General features: G+C 34.5%; 1 protein-coding gene across 1 annotated transcript; it reads left to right on the forward strand.

The window, feature by feature from the left end:
• The first annotated feature begins 13,298 nt into the window (after positions 1-13,298).
• On the forward strand, positions 13,299-15,920 carry LOC133801391 (L-type lectin-domain containing receptor kinase IV.1-like). Its single transcript, XM_062239577.1, has one exon. It carries the CDS (start codon positions 13,417-13,419, stop codon positions 15,460-15,462), a length of 2,046 nt encoding a protein of 681 aa, XP_062095561.1. The 5' UTR covers positions 13,299-13,416; the 3' UTR covers positions 15,463-15,920.
• The last annotated feature ends 308 nt before the right edge of the window (positions 15,921-16,228 follow it).

Here is a 16,228-nt window from a genome sequence, read left to right on the forward strand (position 1 = left end):
TACCCACTTGTGTTAAAAATGTAGACCTTGGCAATATGCATATGAATTATAAGTAATTAAATACTGATAATGAAATTACTTGGAAGAAGATTCAAACCAATATCGCGTGTTTGACTCAAAATAATAATAAGAACAATAATAGTTAATGTTATAATTCTTAAAATTAAATTGAATGGTGACGTGGCATGCTAGTTCATGAGTGTAATGGTGATGTGTGGCCCCTTATATAGTCTTGCCCCTTGTTAAGTCATATGATCTAGAATGCCACATTATTATGCAAATATTCATGATAATGTTTTGTAAATTTTCAGTACTTACCCAAAGTTATTTCTAGAATATTTAATTGTATATTTTCCTGCAGCTCAAGAATTGACTGAATATTTAATGTCATTAATTGTTCTTTCTATTTTGAGTATGTTTTTTATCCGACACAGGTCTGAGCTGTCTCCAACAAAATTGTATCTGTCGGATCAGCATCTTCTAAAAAATGCAACTCTTCATCAATCAATAATATCTTCAATTATTCTTGCATTTATTAGGAGATTCTTCATCAGCCTTTATGAGCACGAAAAAATGACTCTATAAATAGGGCTCTAAAGGCAATGAGAAAAAGTGAACTCTTAGATGCATAATTTGTGAGTGTATTGTAATATTTGTGAGAGTTCCTTCTTTGTATTCAAGATCATAGTATTCACGTGATCTTGTAGAAAATATGACTGTTTAGTTTTTGTGGTGAGTTTATACCACGTTCATGAGCGAATACACATTGTAATTTGAACACAACTTTTATAGTCTTCGGGAGAAGATTTTTTACAAGCCTTGCGTCGGGAGAATGTAAGCACTCGCTGGCCATTGAAGGGAGTTCAAGTGGTTGAGCGTTTCAATCAAAATCAGATTAGTGAAGAGAAGTACAAAAAAGTTGCAGCAAATCTCAAGAGGGAGTCTTGTTTTGTTTAAGTCAATATTTTGTACTTGTGATTCTTTATTAATTGGTTTTATTCTCTGGGCGTGGCCCCAAGGAGTAGGTTATCCGAAAGGGTTTCTGAACCTTGTAAAAATTCGTTGTGTTCTTTATTGTTTTGCACTGTCTTTTTATTGTGTTCATTTTTTGTCGTGACAAGTTCGGATTCTGTCCCGACAGAACTGCAATATGTTTAAACAGTTAATTACCATTCCACACTTAATTCACATGGTTTAATTAATTTGGTAATTACTAAAAATGGAATTTCAATTGGTATCAGAGCAGGTCACTCATTTCTGAGTGTGATCTTGGTTTATTCCGTTTGTTGTTCTTGTTCTTGCAATGTCTTTTTTCAAAGAAGGAGGCTCCATAACTCGCCGCCATTTACTCAATGATTCGAACTATCCATATTTGAAAGTTATAATGAGAGCCTTCATCAAATCTCAAGATGAAAAGGCTTGGAGAGCTGTTATAAGTGGTTGGACCCCTCCAACAGAAAGCGATGATATAACTAAGGTAAAATCTGAACTTGATTGGATTGATGCTGAAGATAAACTATCCAGTTACAATAATAAAACATTACATGCTATTTTTAATGGTGTTGTTGAAGGTTACATTAAATTGATTTCTTCATGTGTTTCGGCCAAAGATGCTTGGAAAATCCTTCAAACTCAATTTGAAGGAACTGCTGATGTCAAGCGTTCTCGGCTTGTTATGCTCACAAGATAATTTGAAAATGAAACCCTCACTGAATTTTATGAGAAATTGTCAGATATTGCTAACAAATATTTTGCTCTTGGTGAAAAACTTGAAGAAAATGTTTTGGTTCGAAAAATTGTTAGAGTTCTTCCTGACAGGTTTCAGACGAAGCTAACTGCAATTGAAGAAGCAAAAGACCTGGACAAAATAAAAGTAGAAGAATTGATGGGTTCACTCCGAACTTTTGAACTAAACCAACAAATTAGACAAAAAAAAGTAAGACAGGAGAAATCTATTGCCTTGAAATCTTCTAAAGAAAAGAAGGAAAGTTCGGATGATGAGGATGATGAGATGGCTCTGTTGACAAAAAATTTCCAAAAATACATAAAGAAATTGGGAAACAAAAAGTCCATATCCAAAAACCCAAAAGGTAATTTTTCTAAACCCTTTGAGACTAATAAAAAGGGTATTCAGTGCAGGGAATGTGAAGGATTTGGACACATTCAATCTGAGTGTACAAATACCACAGCCACATGGAGTGATCAAGACTTTGAACAGAGTGATGAGGAGGAAAATAGTGTTGCCTTAACCTCTGTTCACAGAGGTATGGTTTTCTCTTCAGTTGATTACAAGGATGTGTTATGCCTTAATACTTCTGTTCAGAATAATGAGAATTTTGACATTGATTCTGACTTAGATGAGGAGTCATTAAAAGAGTCTTCTAATAAAATAATGTATGATCAATGGCTGAAAGTTTGCTCTGAGAATCGTCTAATAGCTAGCAATAATAAAAAATTTGTTGATAAAATTGAAGAACTTGAGATGATTATTGCTTCCAAAAATGATGAAATTAATTCTTTGAGTAAAGAAATTGATCTTTTGCAAAAATGTGTCAAAATGCTTAATCCTAGATCTGGAATATTGGAAGATATTCTTTCTACAGGATAAAAGGCTGGTGATTATAGTGGATTAGGATCAAATGAATTTGAATCCTCAAGAAAAACGGTTTTTGTAAAATCTATAAATTATCCGACTGTTGTGCCAACTAACCCTTTTGCAGGAACGAGTCACTCTGCCGAGACCACAAAGTTTTCATCTGTTCCAACAGTTCTACAACTAAAGAAAATTTCTCCAAAAAGAAACATTGGACAATTTGTACCATTTTGTCATTTTTGTGGGATGAAATGATACATAAGACCTAAGTGTTTTTCTCTGTTAAATTTGTTTAAAAGGAATTATGCTAAACACTTTGGTGGTATGAATCAATTCTTGACCAAAAGAAATTCAAAATAAAAAACAATATGGGTCAAGAAAGTTAACTCTGTTTACTTGGCTACCTTTACTTGTCATAAAATGCATGCATCTAGTTCATGGTACTTTGATAGCAGTTGTTCAAGACATATGACAGGTAATGCCAACATACTTACCAACTTCAAATCCTTGAAGTGTGGAGTAGTAATATTTGGGGATGGAATGACAGGAAATATTTTAGGTAAAGGTACTCTAAACATTGAAGGGTTACCGAAACTGAAAAATGTGCTTCTTGTTGATGGGCTGAAAGCCAACTTAATTAGCATAAGTCAAATTTGTGACCAAGGTTTTCTTGTTAATTTTTCGCATGATGAGTGTAATGTTATAAATCAAAGTGGTGACATTGTTCTCAAAGGTTCTCGTTCTTTGGATAATTGTTACACACTCACACAAAATTCACATGTCATGCGTCTTCATCAAGTTTTAATATTACTGACTTATGGCATGAAAAACTTGGACATATAAATTTCAAAAACTTGAAAAAGATTGCTAATGCAGGTCTCATCCGTGGTATACCCAAGTTGGATAAAGAATTGCTTGGTAAGTGTGAATCATGTCAATTGGGAAAACAGTTGAAAATTTCCCATAAAGCATTTTCTGATATTAATACTTCAAATGTGTTAGAATTATTACATATGGATCTCATAGGTCCTGTACAAGTTGAAAGTATTAATGGTAAGAGATACCTTTTTGTATGTGTAGATGATTTTTCTAGATTTACTTGGGTAGATTTCTTAAGAGAAAAATCAGATACATTTGAAGTTTTTCAAACACTATGTACATGACTTAGAGTTGAAAAAAATTGTAACATTGAAAAGATTGTAAGAATACGAAGTGATCATGGTAAGGAGTTTGAAAATTCTGTTTATGATGAATATTGTAAATCTTTTGGAATTTTGCATGAATTTTCTGCTCCCAAAACCCCTGAACAAAATGGGGTAGTGGAATGGAAAAATCATACTTTGCAGGAAATGGCCAGAGTTATGCTAAATAGCAAAAAACTCACAAAGAAATTGTGGGCTGAAGCAATTAATACAGCTTATGACACAATTAATCGTGTTTTTCTGCATCTAGGTACAAATAAAACTCCTTATGAAATCTGGAAAGGTAGAAAACCCAATGTCAATTATTTTCATGTATTTGGGTGTCTGTGTTATACTCTTAGAGATCGTGAGAATCTGGGCAAATTAGATGCCAAAAGCGATGTGGGAATTTTTCTTGGATATTCCACAAATAGTAGGGTTTATCGTGTTTATAACATGAGAACCCAAACTATTATGGAATCAGCTAATGTGGTTGTAGATGATATAAAAGATTTTTCTGAGTACTCCCATGAGGAGGAAATTGACAGGCTCAATGATGTTCAAAAAGAAATGGCAGATCTGACAGCACAACCTTCGGAGGCGACAACAGCCACTGCTGATGTATCAAACGATGATTCTGTCGAAACAACAACTGGGCAAACAAAGAAGGAAAATCCAGTTATTTCCTCTGACTCTGTTCAAAGAGAACCATCAACCAGAGTAAAAAAGAATCACCCTTCTGATCTTATTTTGGGAGATCTTGAAGAGAGTATGGTCACTCGAAAGAGGTATGTAAATTTGGTTCAATTTGTTTGTTTTACTTCTACTTTGGAACCAAGAAATGTGAAGGAAGCCTTAAATGATAAATCATGAATCAATGCTATGCAATAAGAGCTAGATCAATTCACAAGGAATGAGGTATGGATCCTTGTCCCTAGACCGAGTCATACTAATGTTATAGGTACAAAGTGGATATTTAAAAATAAAACTGATGAATTTGGGACCATAATAAGAAACAAAGCTAGACTAGTTGCACTGGGGTACACTCAAGTTGAAGGAATTGATTTTGATGAGACCTTTGCCCCTGTTGCAAGACTTGAATCCATAAAATTATTACTAGCTATTTCATGTGTTCTTGGTTTTAAATTGTTCCAAATGGATGTAAAATCCGCCTTTTTAAATAGTTTTTTAAATGAAGAAGCTTATGTGGAACAACCCAAATCATGTTTTTAAATTGCAAAAAGCTTTGTATGGGCTGAAACAAGCCCCAGGGGCTTGGTATGAGAGACTAGCTCATTTTTTGGTCTCAAAGGGGTACAAGAGAGGGGGAGTAGACAAAACACTCTTTATAAAAAAAGTTGATGAAAATATTATGATAGCACAAATCTATGTTAATGATATAGTGTTTGGTTCTACTAATGATTCTCTAGTGCAGGAATTTGTGAAATAAATGCATGAAGAGTTTGAGATGAGCATGGTAGGAGAACTCAATTTTTTCTTAGGACTTCAAGTGAAGCAGTCAAATGAGGGGATTTTCATTTCACAAAGCAAGTATGCAAGAAGTCTAGTGAAAAGATTTGGACTCGATGCATCTATACCTGCTAAAACTTCAATGGGTACTACGGTCAAATTATCTAAAGATGAGAATGGGAAGAAAGTTGATCCAACTCTTTACAGGAGTATGATTGGGAGTCTCCTATACTTAACTGCAAGTCTCCCTGACATCAGTTACAGTGTTGGAGTATGCGCTCATTTCCAAGGGAACCCCATGGAGTCTCATGTGACTGCTATAAAAAGAATTATTCGTTACATCAATAATACTCTTGATTTAGGCATTTGGTACTCCAAAGAAACAAATTATAACCTTGTGTGTTATAGTGATGTAGATTGGGCAGGAAACACTGATGATCGCAAAAGCACAAGTGGTGGTTGTTTTTACTTAGGAAACAATTTGGTCTCCTGTCATAGTAAAAAACAAAACTCCATCTCCTTGTCAACAGTCGAAGTTGAGTACATTGCTGTTGGAAGCTAATGTACTCAACTTTTGTGGATGAAACAAATGTTGGCAGACTACGGGTTTGATATTAAAACTTTAACCATTTTTTGTGATAATACAAGTGCTATTAATACCTCCAAAAAACCTGTTCAACACTCTCGCACCAAACATATTGACATTCGTCATCATTTTATTAGGGAACTTGTTGAAAACAAAACATTGATTTTAGAATATGTTGAGACTAACAAACAAATTGCAGATATTTTTACTAAAGCTTTAGACACGGTCAGATTTGATTCCCTCATGAAGTCCTTGGAGTTTGTTTTATTTGAAATTGCCAATAAATTGATTATCTTGCCTTGCATATGTGTTTGTGTAAATCTCTTGTCCTGTTTGGAAGAAATTTGATGAGCATATTTTTTGTATTTTAGAAAATGATCGTTATAAGTCTTATAATTTTTTTGAAGAAAAAAACCATATTTGAAAAATTATAGACCATCCAATTTATATTTGATCAAATCATTATGTTTGTATGAGCATTCCTTAATCCAGTTTCTTTTTCAGGCTCCATTTTAGAAAAGAGCCACCTATACTGATGTGTAAAAGCCAACACTGAGTAAGTTGGTTCCAGGTAATTAGCAATTATATTGGAGGATACTCTACCAGTGTAAAGGGCTATCATCAGTATAAGAGTTATAGCCTCCATTATGGTTACAATTTGAAAAAGGCTACAATCGCCAAATATGGGCAATGACCCTGGCTTTAAAAAGGCCAAAAAGAAACGTCAAATTGATTACACATGCACACACACATGCTTGTTGACTAGACTGTGTAAGATGGTTGTAAGACTCATACATATAATGAATTGATTCAAATATGTTTTGTGATTGGTATATTTTTTGAATTATGGTCACTTAGTATTTGAATTATAACTCATTTCTCTAATTTGTGAAAAATATGGTTATCTTGTTTCTTTTTAATAGGACTTGGCATTTACATGGACACATATGGTATGGCAATTTACATTTATTTTCGGAAATTTTTTAACAAAATAAAAAAAAATAATGATAAAATAAAATCTGTTTTGGACCATGTACTTTAAAAAAAAAAGGTTTGAAAAATTAATTGATGCAATTTATTTGTTTTATCTCAATATATTCTAAAATATTGAAAAAAATTTCAATTTTGAGATGTGAAAGAATTTGTTTTAAAAATGAGATATTTTGGCATTTATCACATAAAATCTGGTTACCCATTTTTGAACTTGCTGTTGACCCAAACTCTTAAGTCTCCTTGTTTTGATGATTAACAAATATTTGATTATTATTTGTTACTAATGATTTGTTGATTTTGTAGCAAAAACCAAAGTGAATTAGCACTTCAAAGTCAAACTTATGACCAAGGGCAAAATGGTCATTTTACCAAATTTTCCGGAAACGACCCGAAATGGACTTCAAGACTCAAGAAACTCAAGATAAATGTTTAATTTCATTTCTTAGTCTTGTAAAGTGATTGCAAGTATACTTTAAATCATAAGTATAAAATTTGGCTCACTCACGTACTAAAAAATGGTGATTTTTTTAAAATGAGAAATAAATATCCTAAATTCACTTTTAAGAAAATACATCCCGATACGGTCGTAACGCAATTGGAATTTTTGAAATCAGATAAACGAGCTAAAAGTTATAAAGAATTGAAAAACGGGAAAATAGGCATAAATTGGTATTTGCTCTCTGTTTGCCATCCGGAATTCCGGATTGGCAACCGGAATTCCGGTTGCTTCCAGACCGGAATTCCGGTTCCCCATCCGGACTTCCGGTTCGCGGCAGACAGCTTCGAAAATTAACCCCTAACGGCTATAAACGGCTAGTTTTTTCCCAAACTCTATATAAACTCGTTTTTTACTTCAAGTTGGTGGTTGGCTGAGCATTTATTACATATACCAAACCAAATCCATTGAGTTCAAAGAGCTTTCAAAGTTTAACTCATCCAAACACATATTCACACACTTGAGCCAAAATTTGTATTTATTTCTTCTAAGTGTGCTTGCTAATCACTCTAGGTTTCTCATTGTATTATCATACTTCTAGAGTGATTTTTGCTTGTAATATCAAACACATTCCCATATTGAGATTGAGGTGAGGTTGGCACCGGTTTTGTAAACAACCCGGTTAGAGTGAGATTGGCACTTCAACAATCCGAAAAAGAGGTTGATAGTCCTTGGTGGTGGAAAACTATTGTAAGAGGTTTGGAAATACCTTGGTGAAAAATTCCCGGTTGTAAGGGTTAGTCAAGCCCGCTAACTTGGCTCGATAGTTGAACTCAAAGCTAGGTCTATAGCTTTGAAGACCAAGGACGTAGGTGGCTTAGTTCTACCGAACCTTGTAAAATTCAAGAGTTTGCGATTTCTTAACCTTCAACTCTTTACATTACAAATTTGATTATTTGCTATATATATTTGATTGCCATATTATTTGCTTTTACTTGATTAACTTGATTTATTGCATAATTTGGCATATTAAGTTTTAAATTTCCAAAATTAGTTTAAATTTCCAATTCACCCCCCCTCTTGGAAACATATCTTGGGTTAACACTTGCCTCATTTGTGCACCGAATACTCTATATATTCGGATTCACCTTAGTTGTTTCATACTTAGTGTTTTCTTGTTTGTCTCTCTCACATATAACCAAAGTGTTTAGGATTTTTTCTTTGTGTGTTTCACTTGTTTCATTCTTAGCAACCATGAAGACTCGAGGCCGTGGTTCATCTTCCAAATCTGTGAAGTCTCAGCAAGAGACAGTTCCTGAGTCAGTTCCCACTGCTACTCCTCCCACCCCAGCATCAATCCCTGCTGTCTCGCCTCCTACAGGCCGTCGACCTAAAACCACAGCAAGAAAGAAGATTCTTGCTCTTTCGGGTCTTATAGGATCTACCGTTCTTGGAGCTTCAAGTAAAGGAGTTACTTTTCCCAACCTGGATGTTCAGCCAATCCAAGCCTCAGCGGTTCCACTCGCCTCTTCCGAAGGTCAAATAAAATCCAAACATGCCCTGGCTACAAGTCATTCCCAATCAATCTCCACTAAAGTTGTGTCTGATCCATCTGATCATGACTATGAATCGTCGTTATCTCCTGATGTTTTGACCCCCAAGGCAAAGGGAAAATGCAAGACCCAAGCTGCTGGAACAAAGAAAGGCAAGAAGGCCAAAGTGGCTTCAACAAAAGGTACCAGCTCCATCTCTGATTCATCTCCCTTATCCCGATTTAAATTGAAGGCAAAAATCAACCCACCTCCTTGCACCTCATAGAAGGATGTTTCTCCTGAAACGGAAGACTCTCAGCCTGAGGTGGACCCTTCCTTGACCGAGCCAAATCCTGATGTTTCTCTTGATGATTTGGCAGAGGAGACTGAATCTGAAAGAAGACCCATCAGAAGCCTCTCTTATTGCATCTGACACAAAAGGTACCACACCATTGGCATTTCCCGAATTATCTTCCAAACTCCCTAAACAAAAAGGTGCTCCTGTCCATACCTCAGGTTCTTTCAAAGCTCATTCTCTTACTTTCTGTTTTAATGATAATGAGAAGAACATGCAATTTTATGAGCATCGTCACTTTATTAGTAAGCGTAATTTCCTTTTTGCTCATCATTGTGTTTTTGGGGTCTTACTTACTTTAGAGGAAAGGGGTTGGTTGCGATCTTTGTCTAGGTTTGATGGGTTTGTGCCTCGGGTTGTTAAAGAATTTTATGCAAATTTGAATGATGAGTTATTAGACCAGTCTTCTTTTATGTTTCATAAAGTGTATGTTAGGGGACATTGGTATAAGTTTGGTCCTTCTGAAATTGCTAAAGCCCTCAATCTCATTCCTGTTGAGATGGATGATTCTATTGAGTTTGCAAAGGATCAAGTGTTTTCTGAGTTGGTTGGTTAAGCTATGGTGTGGGAACCAAGCACCTCTCTATGAGTCTCGGATCTCACTCACTATTATGGTGCTCTTTTCAAATTCGCAATGTTTAATTGGATGCCTACCACTCATTCCTCTACCATTACTCAAGACATGGCTTTTCTATTGTTTAAAATTGGGACTGGAGTCGCAATTGATCTTGCTGCTGTTATGTTTGATCAAATCATGTCCTTGAGTGGTGCCAAATGCAAGGGTCAACACTTGATGTTTCCTCAAGTCATTTACAAACTTTTGGACTCTCAGCGTCCTTTGAAGAAGTCCCCTGAGTCCTTGACTTCTCCTTTGGTTGGTCCTACCTACACTGTCAAAGATGACCATGCTCCGTCCATAGCTCGGAAGGTCAACGGCATTAATCTGGCTGGTTCTAGTTCTGGCAATTTTGTGACTGACACTCTTGCTGTCCCAACTGATCTCGTTTCTGTCCAGACAGGAATTGCAAGTCTCTCTGACCGATTCACTCTCATGGAGGATACTCAACACCAAATTCTTGCTTCGTTGGCCATTATCAGTGCATCCACCTCTCCTGCTCCATGATGGTTACAGTTCCTTTCACTCGATTTTTATTTTCTTTTGATAAATGTAAAAGAACACTAGATGTGTCTTTCTTTTGGTTTCGTTTCCTTTGTTCTTTGACATTTTCTTAGACAACGAGGGGGAGAGAAAGTAACTCTATTTTTGGTACTTCGATTATGTTGATTGACCTGCTGTTTCTCATTGGTTTTTGTTAACAGATTTATCTTGTGCTTTGGTTCATTTTGGCAGGGAGAGTCATTTTGTGACTCTTGTGATTTTAAGCACTTACTTGTGTTTTGCAGGGATCTTTTAAAAATAGATATGTTGTGTCTATAAAATTTCCAAATGGGGAGATTGTAAATCCTAAAATTGGCATATTTTATAGAAATATCTTTTTAATTAAAAGATCAATTTATGTTTCCCTTCATTGTGATTTTCGGAAATTCACTTTCCCTTTTTGTGAATTTCGGATTATATTAGCTTCCTTATATTGTCTCAATTTGATTATAAAGGGAAGTTATATCTTGCAAATATTTAGTACTTACCCAAAATCATTTCTGGAATATTTGATTGTATATTTTCCTACAGCTCAAGAATTGAAATTCAGGAAACTTAATACTTAATGTCATTAATTGTTCTTTCTATTTTGAGCATGTTTTTGATCCGATACAAGTCTGAGTTGTCTCCACCAAAATCGTATCTTTCGGATCAGCATCTTCTTAAAAAGGAAACTCTTCATCAATCAAGAATATCTTCAATTATTCTTGCCTTTATTAGGAGATTCTTTCTCAGCCTTTATGAGCACGAAAAAATGACTCTATAAATAAGGCTCTAAAGGCAATGAGAAAAAGTGAACTCTTAGATGCATAATTTGTGAGTGTATTGTAATATTTGTGAGAGTTCCTTCTTTGTATTCAAGATCATAGTATTCACGTGATCTTGTAGAAAATATAAGTGTTTAGTTTTTGTGGTGAGCTTATACCACGTTCATGAGTGAAAACACATTGTAATTTGAACACAACTTTTATAGTCTTCGGGAGAAGATTTTTTACAAGCCTTGCGTCGGGAGGATGCAAGCACTCACTGGCCATTGAAGGGAGTTTAAGTGGTTGAGCATTTCAATCAAAATCAGATTAGTGAAGAGAAGTACAACAAAGTTGCGGCAAATCTCAAGAGGGATTCTTGTTTTGTTTAAGTCAATATTTTGTACTTGTGATTCTTTATTAATTGGTTTTATTCTCTGGGCGTGGCCCCAAGGAGTAGGTTATCCGAAACGGTTTCTGAACCTTGTAAAAATCTGTTGTATTCTTTATTGTTTTGCACTGTCTTTTTATTATGTTCAGTTTCTGTCGTGACAAATTCAGATTCTGTCCCGACAGAACTGCAATATGTTTAAACAGTTAATTACCATTCCGCACTTTAATTAATTCACATGGTTTAATTAATTTGATAATTACTAAAAACGGAATTTCAAAATGTATGCTATGTTATACGTACTAAATATTTATAATAAATTTTCAATTTAGACTTTTATAATAATTTTATATATTTTCAACATTATATAAACATGTACATTAATTATAAGTTGATATCGTTTTTGTTTATCAATGTTTATACATTGAATGTATCATATTATATCAATTAAGTTATAACCGGCAGATTATTGTTAGGTCTATTTTTTATTGAAAGAATTGTTTTTAACAACTTTGATTTATGTTTTTTATGAGAATAATTAAAATAAAAGTGATAACCTTTTTGTTATTATTTGGATAGATAACGACTTTGTTTGTGATATCTTCTAAAAGAAACTTGTTGAATTCTTAGCTCTATAAGTTACTTTCATATTTGTTTATAATTAAAATATTTATAAAATATTACTCCATATTACTGGAATAACTTTTGTATAATCATAAAAAAATTTAGTCCCAGATTAGTTATAAATAAGAATAAACTCTACATTGTAATAAGTTATAATATTTCTTAGTCTCATCTTTAGAAAATATGTATCTACATAATAATAAAAATAATAATTGTCTTAATTTTAAATATATTTAAATGTATGCTATATTATACATACTAAAAAATTTATGATAAAATTAATTATCAATATTATATAAATAAGTACATTGTAATTATATATTGATGTCGTTTTCGTTTATCAATGTTTATATATTGAATTTGACATATTGTATTAATTATTATTTAATTTCAATTTAAATAAGTAAATTTCCAACATTTTATAAATATAATTATATTAAGTTATAATATAATAAAAATATGTTGGTACCAAATAGATTTAATACTATTGAACTTTTGATTTTTCAAAACTCTTTCCAAAGAAGTAACATTCGTGGTGTGATTTTCAGTGAAAGTGCTTAAAGAAAAAATAATATTGTTATTTGGAATCTTAAGGTGTGCAACACCATAAAAAAGTGTCATTTTTTAATTTGTTAACGATACTTTATAATAATTATTAAATTAAATTGTGTGGGACCCAATATTAAATTTCACCAATAACAATATATCATTTTCTTGTGGTATTAAACATCACTGTACCCTAGCAATTCTCAAAGAAAAAAATACACAAAATGAAAATTATGTTTAATGACTTTCATATTTTCACACGTACTCTTATTTATTTAATGAATAAAAAATAATTAATTCTATATTTATCATTTTCTCTTTTCTCTTTTCTCTATAAAATAAAAAAAAATCTAAAACTTAAATGCTAAATAAATAAAAGAGCAATCTAATATCTGACAACCATTATAATGTGATTTCTATTTAATAAAGATATATAGATTTTTATTATGCATGTGTAATTGTGGTGGTCATACACACACTTCCATTTTATTGTTCGAAATTTATGAAGCAAGAGTTTAAATTTGTTCACAGAAGAAAACAAATTAGGATAAATAATAAGTTATAAAATTGTTTTAATTATATCAATTTTTTTATATTTGTAATAGAGAATTTTAAGTATATATTATTATTAATGATCAAATTAATTGTCTTAATATTTATTCTAATACTATAGAAAAGTTGTAAAATTTTGTCAATTCTAGCATAATTAATTACAGATCGACTAGCATAAGAAATCATACAAAGGCATACTGTATCAAAGTAGAATAGCAAGGAAAAGTGCTTATAGATCGACTAGTTTAAGCCATGTTTTCTAAGCTTCCGATATCGCTTCTCTTACTATTCCTAACCATAACAGTAATACCAGCTACGTCCCAAGAAGATCATGGTGATCTCAGTTTTGTCTTCGATGGATTTAAGCCAGTCGACCTGGTCCTCGACGGCTTAGCTAAAATAACCTCCAATGGCCTGTTGAGGCTCACGAACAACACGAACCGCCATACAGGTCATGCTTTCTTTCCCAAACCAGTAACCTTCAAAGCCACCCCAAACAACACCGTTTCTTCCTTCTCCACCACATTCGTCTTCGCCATCAGATCGGAGTACGCTAATTTGGGCGGCCACGGCATCGTATTCGTGATAGCTCCGACGAGGAGTCTGCCCGGAGCTCTTGAGAGCCAGTACCTTGGCCTATTTAACGAATCCAACAATGGCAACTCAACCAACAGAGTCGTCGGCGTCGAGCTCGATACGATTCAAAACAGCGAGTTCAAAGACATCAACGCCAATCACGTGGGGATTGACATTAATGATTTAACCTCAGCTACATCTCTACCGGCGATGTATTTCGACGAAAAAAAAGGTGGGTTTACGAACTTATCTCTTATAAGTGGTAAGCCGATGAAGGTATGGGTCGAATATGACGCTGTTAAGAAGCAGATGAACGTGACTTTAGCTCCGGCCGAAGCTGTTAAACCCCGAAAACCGCTGCTGTCTTTGAACGAAGATCTTTCACCGATCATAAAGGACACCATGTATATTGGTTTTGCTTCCTCAACCGGCTCTATTATAAGTTATCACTATGTTCTGGGTTGGAGCTTTAAGATTAATGGCGAAGCTCAAGAGCTTGACTTTTCGAAGCTCCCGAATCTGCCTCGGGTCGGACCCAAACCAAAATCCAAGCTTTTGACAATTGGGTTACCGGTGATTTGTTCGAGCTTGGTGGCTCTAGTGATCTTGAGTTTAGTTCTTATCATCAGAAGAAGGAGAAAATATGCAGAGGTACTTGAAGATTGGGAGGTCGAATATGGACCTCATAGATATAGATACAAAGATTTGTATAAGGCAACTGAGGGTTTCAAGGACAAAAATTTATTGGGTAGGGGAGGATTTGGTAAAGTCTATAAAGGAGTATTGCCCTCCAAAGCAGAGATCGCTGTCAAAAGAATCTCTCACGAATCAAGACAGGGTATGAGAGAATTCGTGGCTGAAATTGTAACTCTCGGCCAGCTCCGACACCGGAATGTATTACCCCTTTTAGGCTATTGTCGCCGGAAAGGTGAGCTTCTTTTAGTCTACGACTACATGCCCAATGGCAGCCTAGACAAGTACCTATACAACAACCCAAAAACGACACTAAATTGGCACCAAAGATTTGGGGTCATAAAGGGAGTTGCCTCAGGTCTATGCTACCTTCACCATCAGTGGGAACAAGTCGTCATCCACCGTGACGTGAAAGCCAGTAACGTACTAGTTGACAGCGAGTTAAACGGCCGGTTAGGAGACTTTGGTTTAGCTAGACTGTATGACCATGGAACCGATCCTCAAACAACTCACATCGTTGGAACATTCGGCTACCTCGCCCCAGAGCATACCAGAACCGGAAAGGCCACAACGAGCTCCGACGTCTTCGCATTCGGAGCTTTCCTGCTTGAGGTGGCATGCGGACGACGGCCCATAGATGGGAGAGGAACATCGGAGGAAGGGTTAGTTTTGGTGGACTGGGTTTTCTCATGTTGGAGCAAAGGAAGGATTATTGAGGCCATGGATGTAAATTTGATAGAATCAGATTCTGTCGTATCAGAGGAGGAAATAGAGCTAGTATTGAAACTGGGGTTGTTGTGTTCACATTCAGAACCGGGGGTCAGACCGAGCATGAGGCAAGTGATGTCCTTTTTGGAGAGAGATGTGCCATTGCCGGACTTGTCGACAATGGGACTCACAGCTGCGGGGTTGATGTTCGTGCATAAAGAAGGGGTCGATGATTATGCAATGTCTATGCCATTTTTCCCTCAAGTGCTGTCGTCGTCGTCATCTTCTATGGCTGACTCACTCCTCTCAGGTGGTCGATGAGTTGATTCTCAATCCTACACGTGAACTCACTTTACCTTTCACCTTGAGGTACATGGTAAGTCACTGCACTGCACAGGAGGTAAGTACTATACGAGACCAAATTCCCTAATAATTCACATATTTCTTTTTAACAAAGAAAATTACAATGTTAATAATTTATATTATTGTCCTATAGAAATGAGTCTTTCTACCTTATTGACGGGGTTAGTAGTTTTTATGACGGTGTTTTGTTGTGTTGTTTTAGAAGAGTAACTTAGCGTGTCTATTTTGGATAATACTCGCATGGATTGTTTAGGTGTTATTTAGGGTCTAATATCACAAAAAGTTGACATACTATTGTTAGTACAATCAAATATCGGATCACATTGTATTTACTATTTCGCTCATATTTAAATGTCATACATGTAGTTTATCTACTGTTGTATTATTTTAAATAATGGTATATGATTATTGGTTTATAGATTTTTTTTTTTTAAGAATTGATAACCTTTTAATATTTGAACATTGTAAATGACTTAGCAAATCGATATTGGTCATTAGAATCTCTTTTGCATGCAGTTGACTTATTACGAGTGTTGTATGGTTGACTCTATAAATAAAATTTACCTTTTATCTTAAAAAAATGTGAAACTTTGACCATTAATAAATAAAATATTTATTGATTTTAAGTCTTTTCAATAAGTTTTACTTAAATGATTAAGAGAACTTAACAATTAAAATGTTAACACACACTTAATATAATCTAAGAGAGGTTTTTTCTTTTCTT

Source organism: Humulus lupulus, chromosome 9 (genome assembly GCF_963169125.1).
Source record: "Humulus lupulus chromosome 9, drHumLupu1.1, whole genome shotgun sequence".
In the NCBI taxonomy this organism is placed as follows: domain Eukaryota; kingdom Viridiplantae; phylum Streptophyta; class Magnoliopsida; order Rosales; family Cannabaceae; genus Humulus; species Humulus lupulus.

Bases quoted from the DNA above. Each gene is read 5' to 3' on its own strand.
- LOC133801391 (XM_062239577.1), top strand. From the start codon at position 13,417: ATGTTTTCTAAGCTTCCGATATCGCTTCTCTTACTATTCCTAACCATA.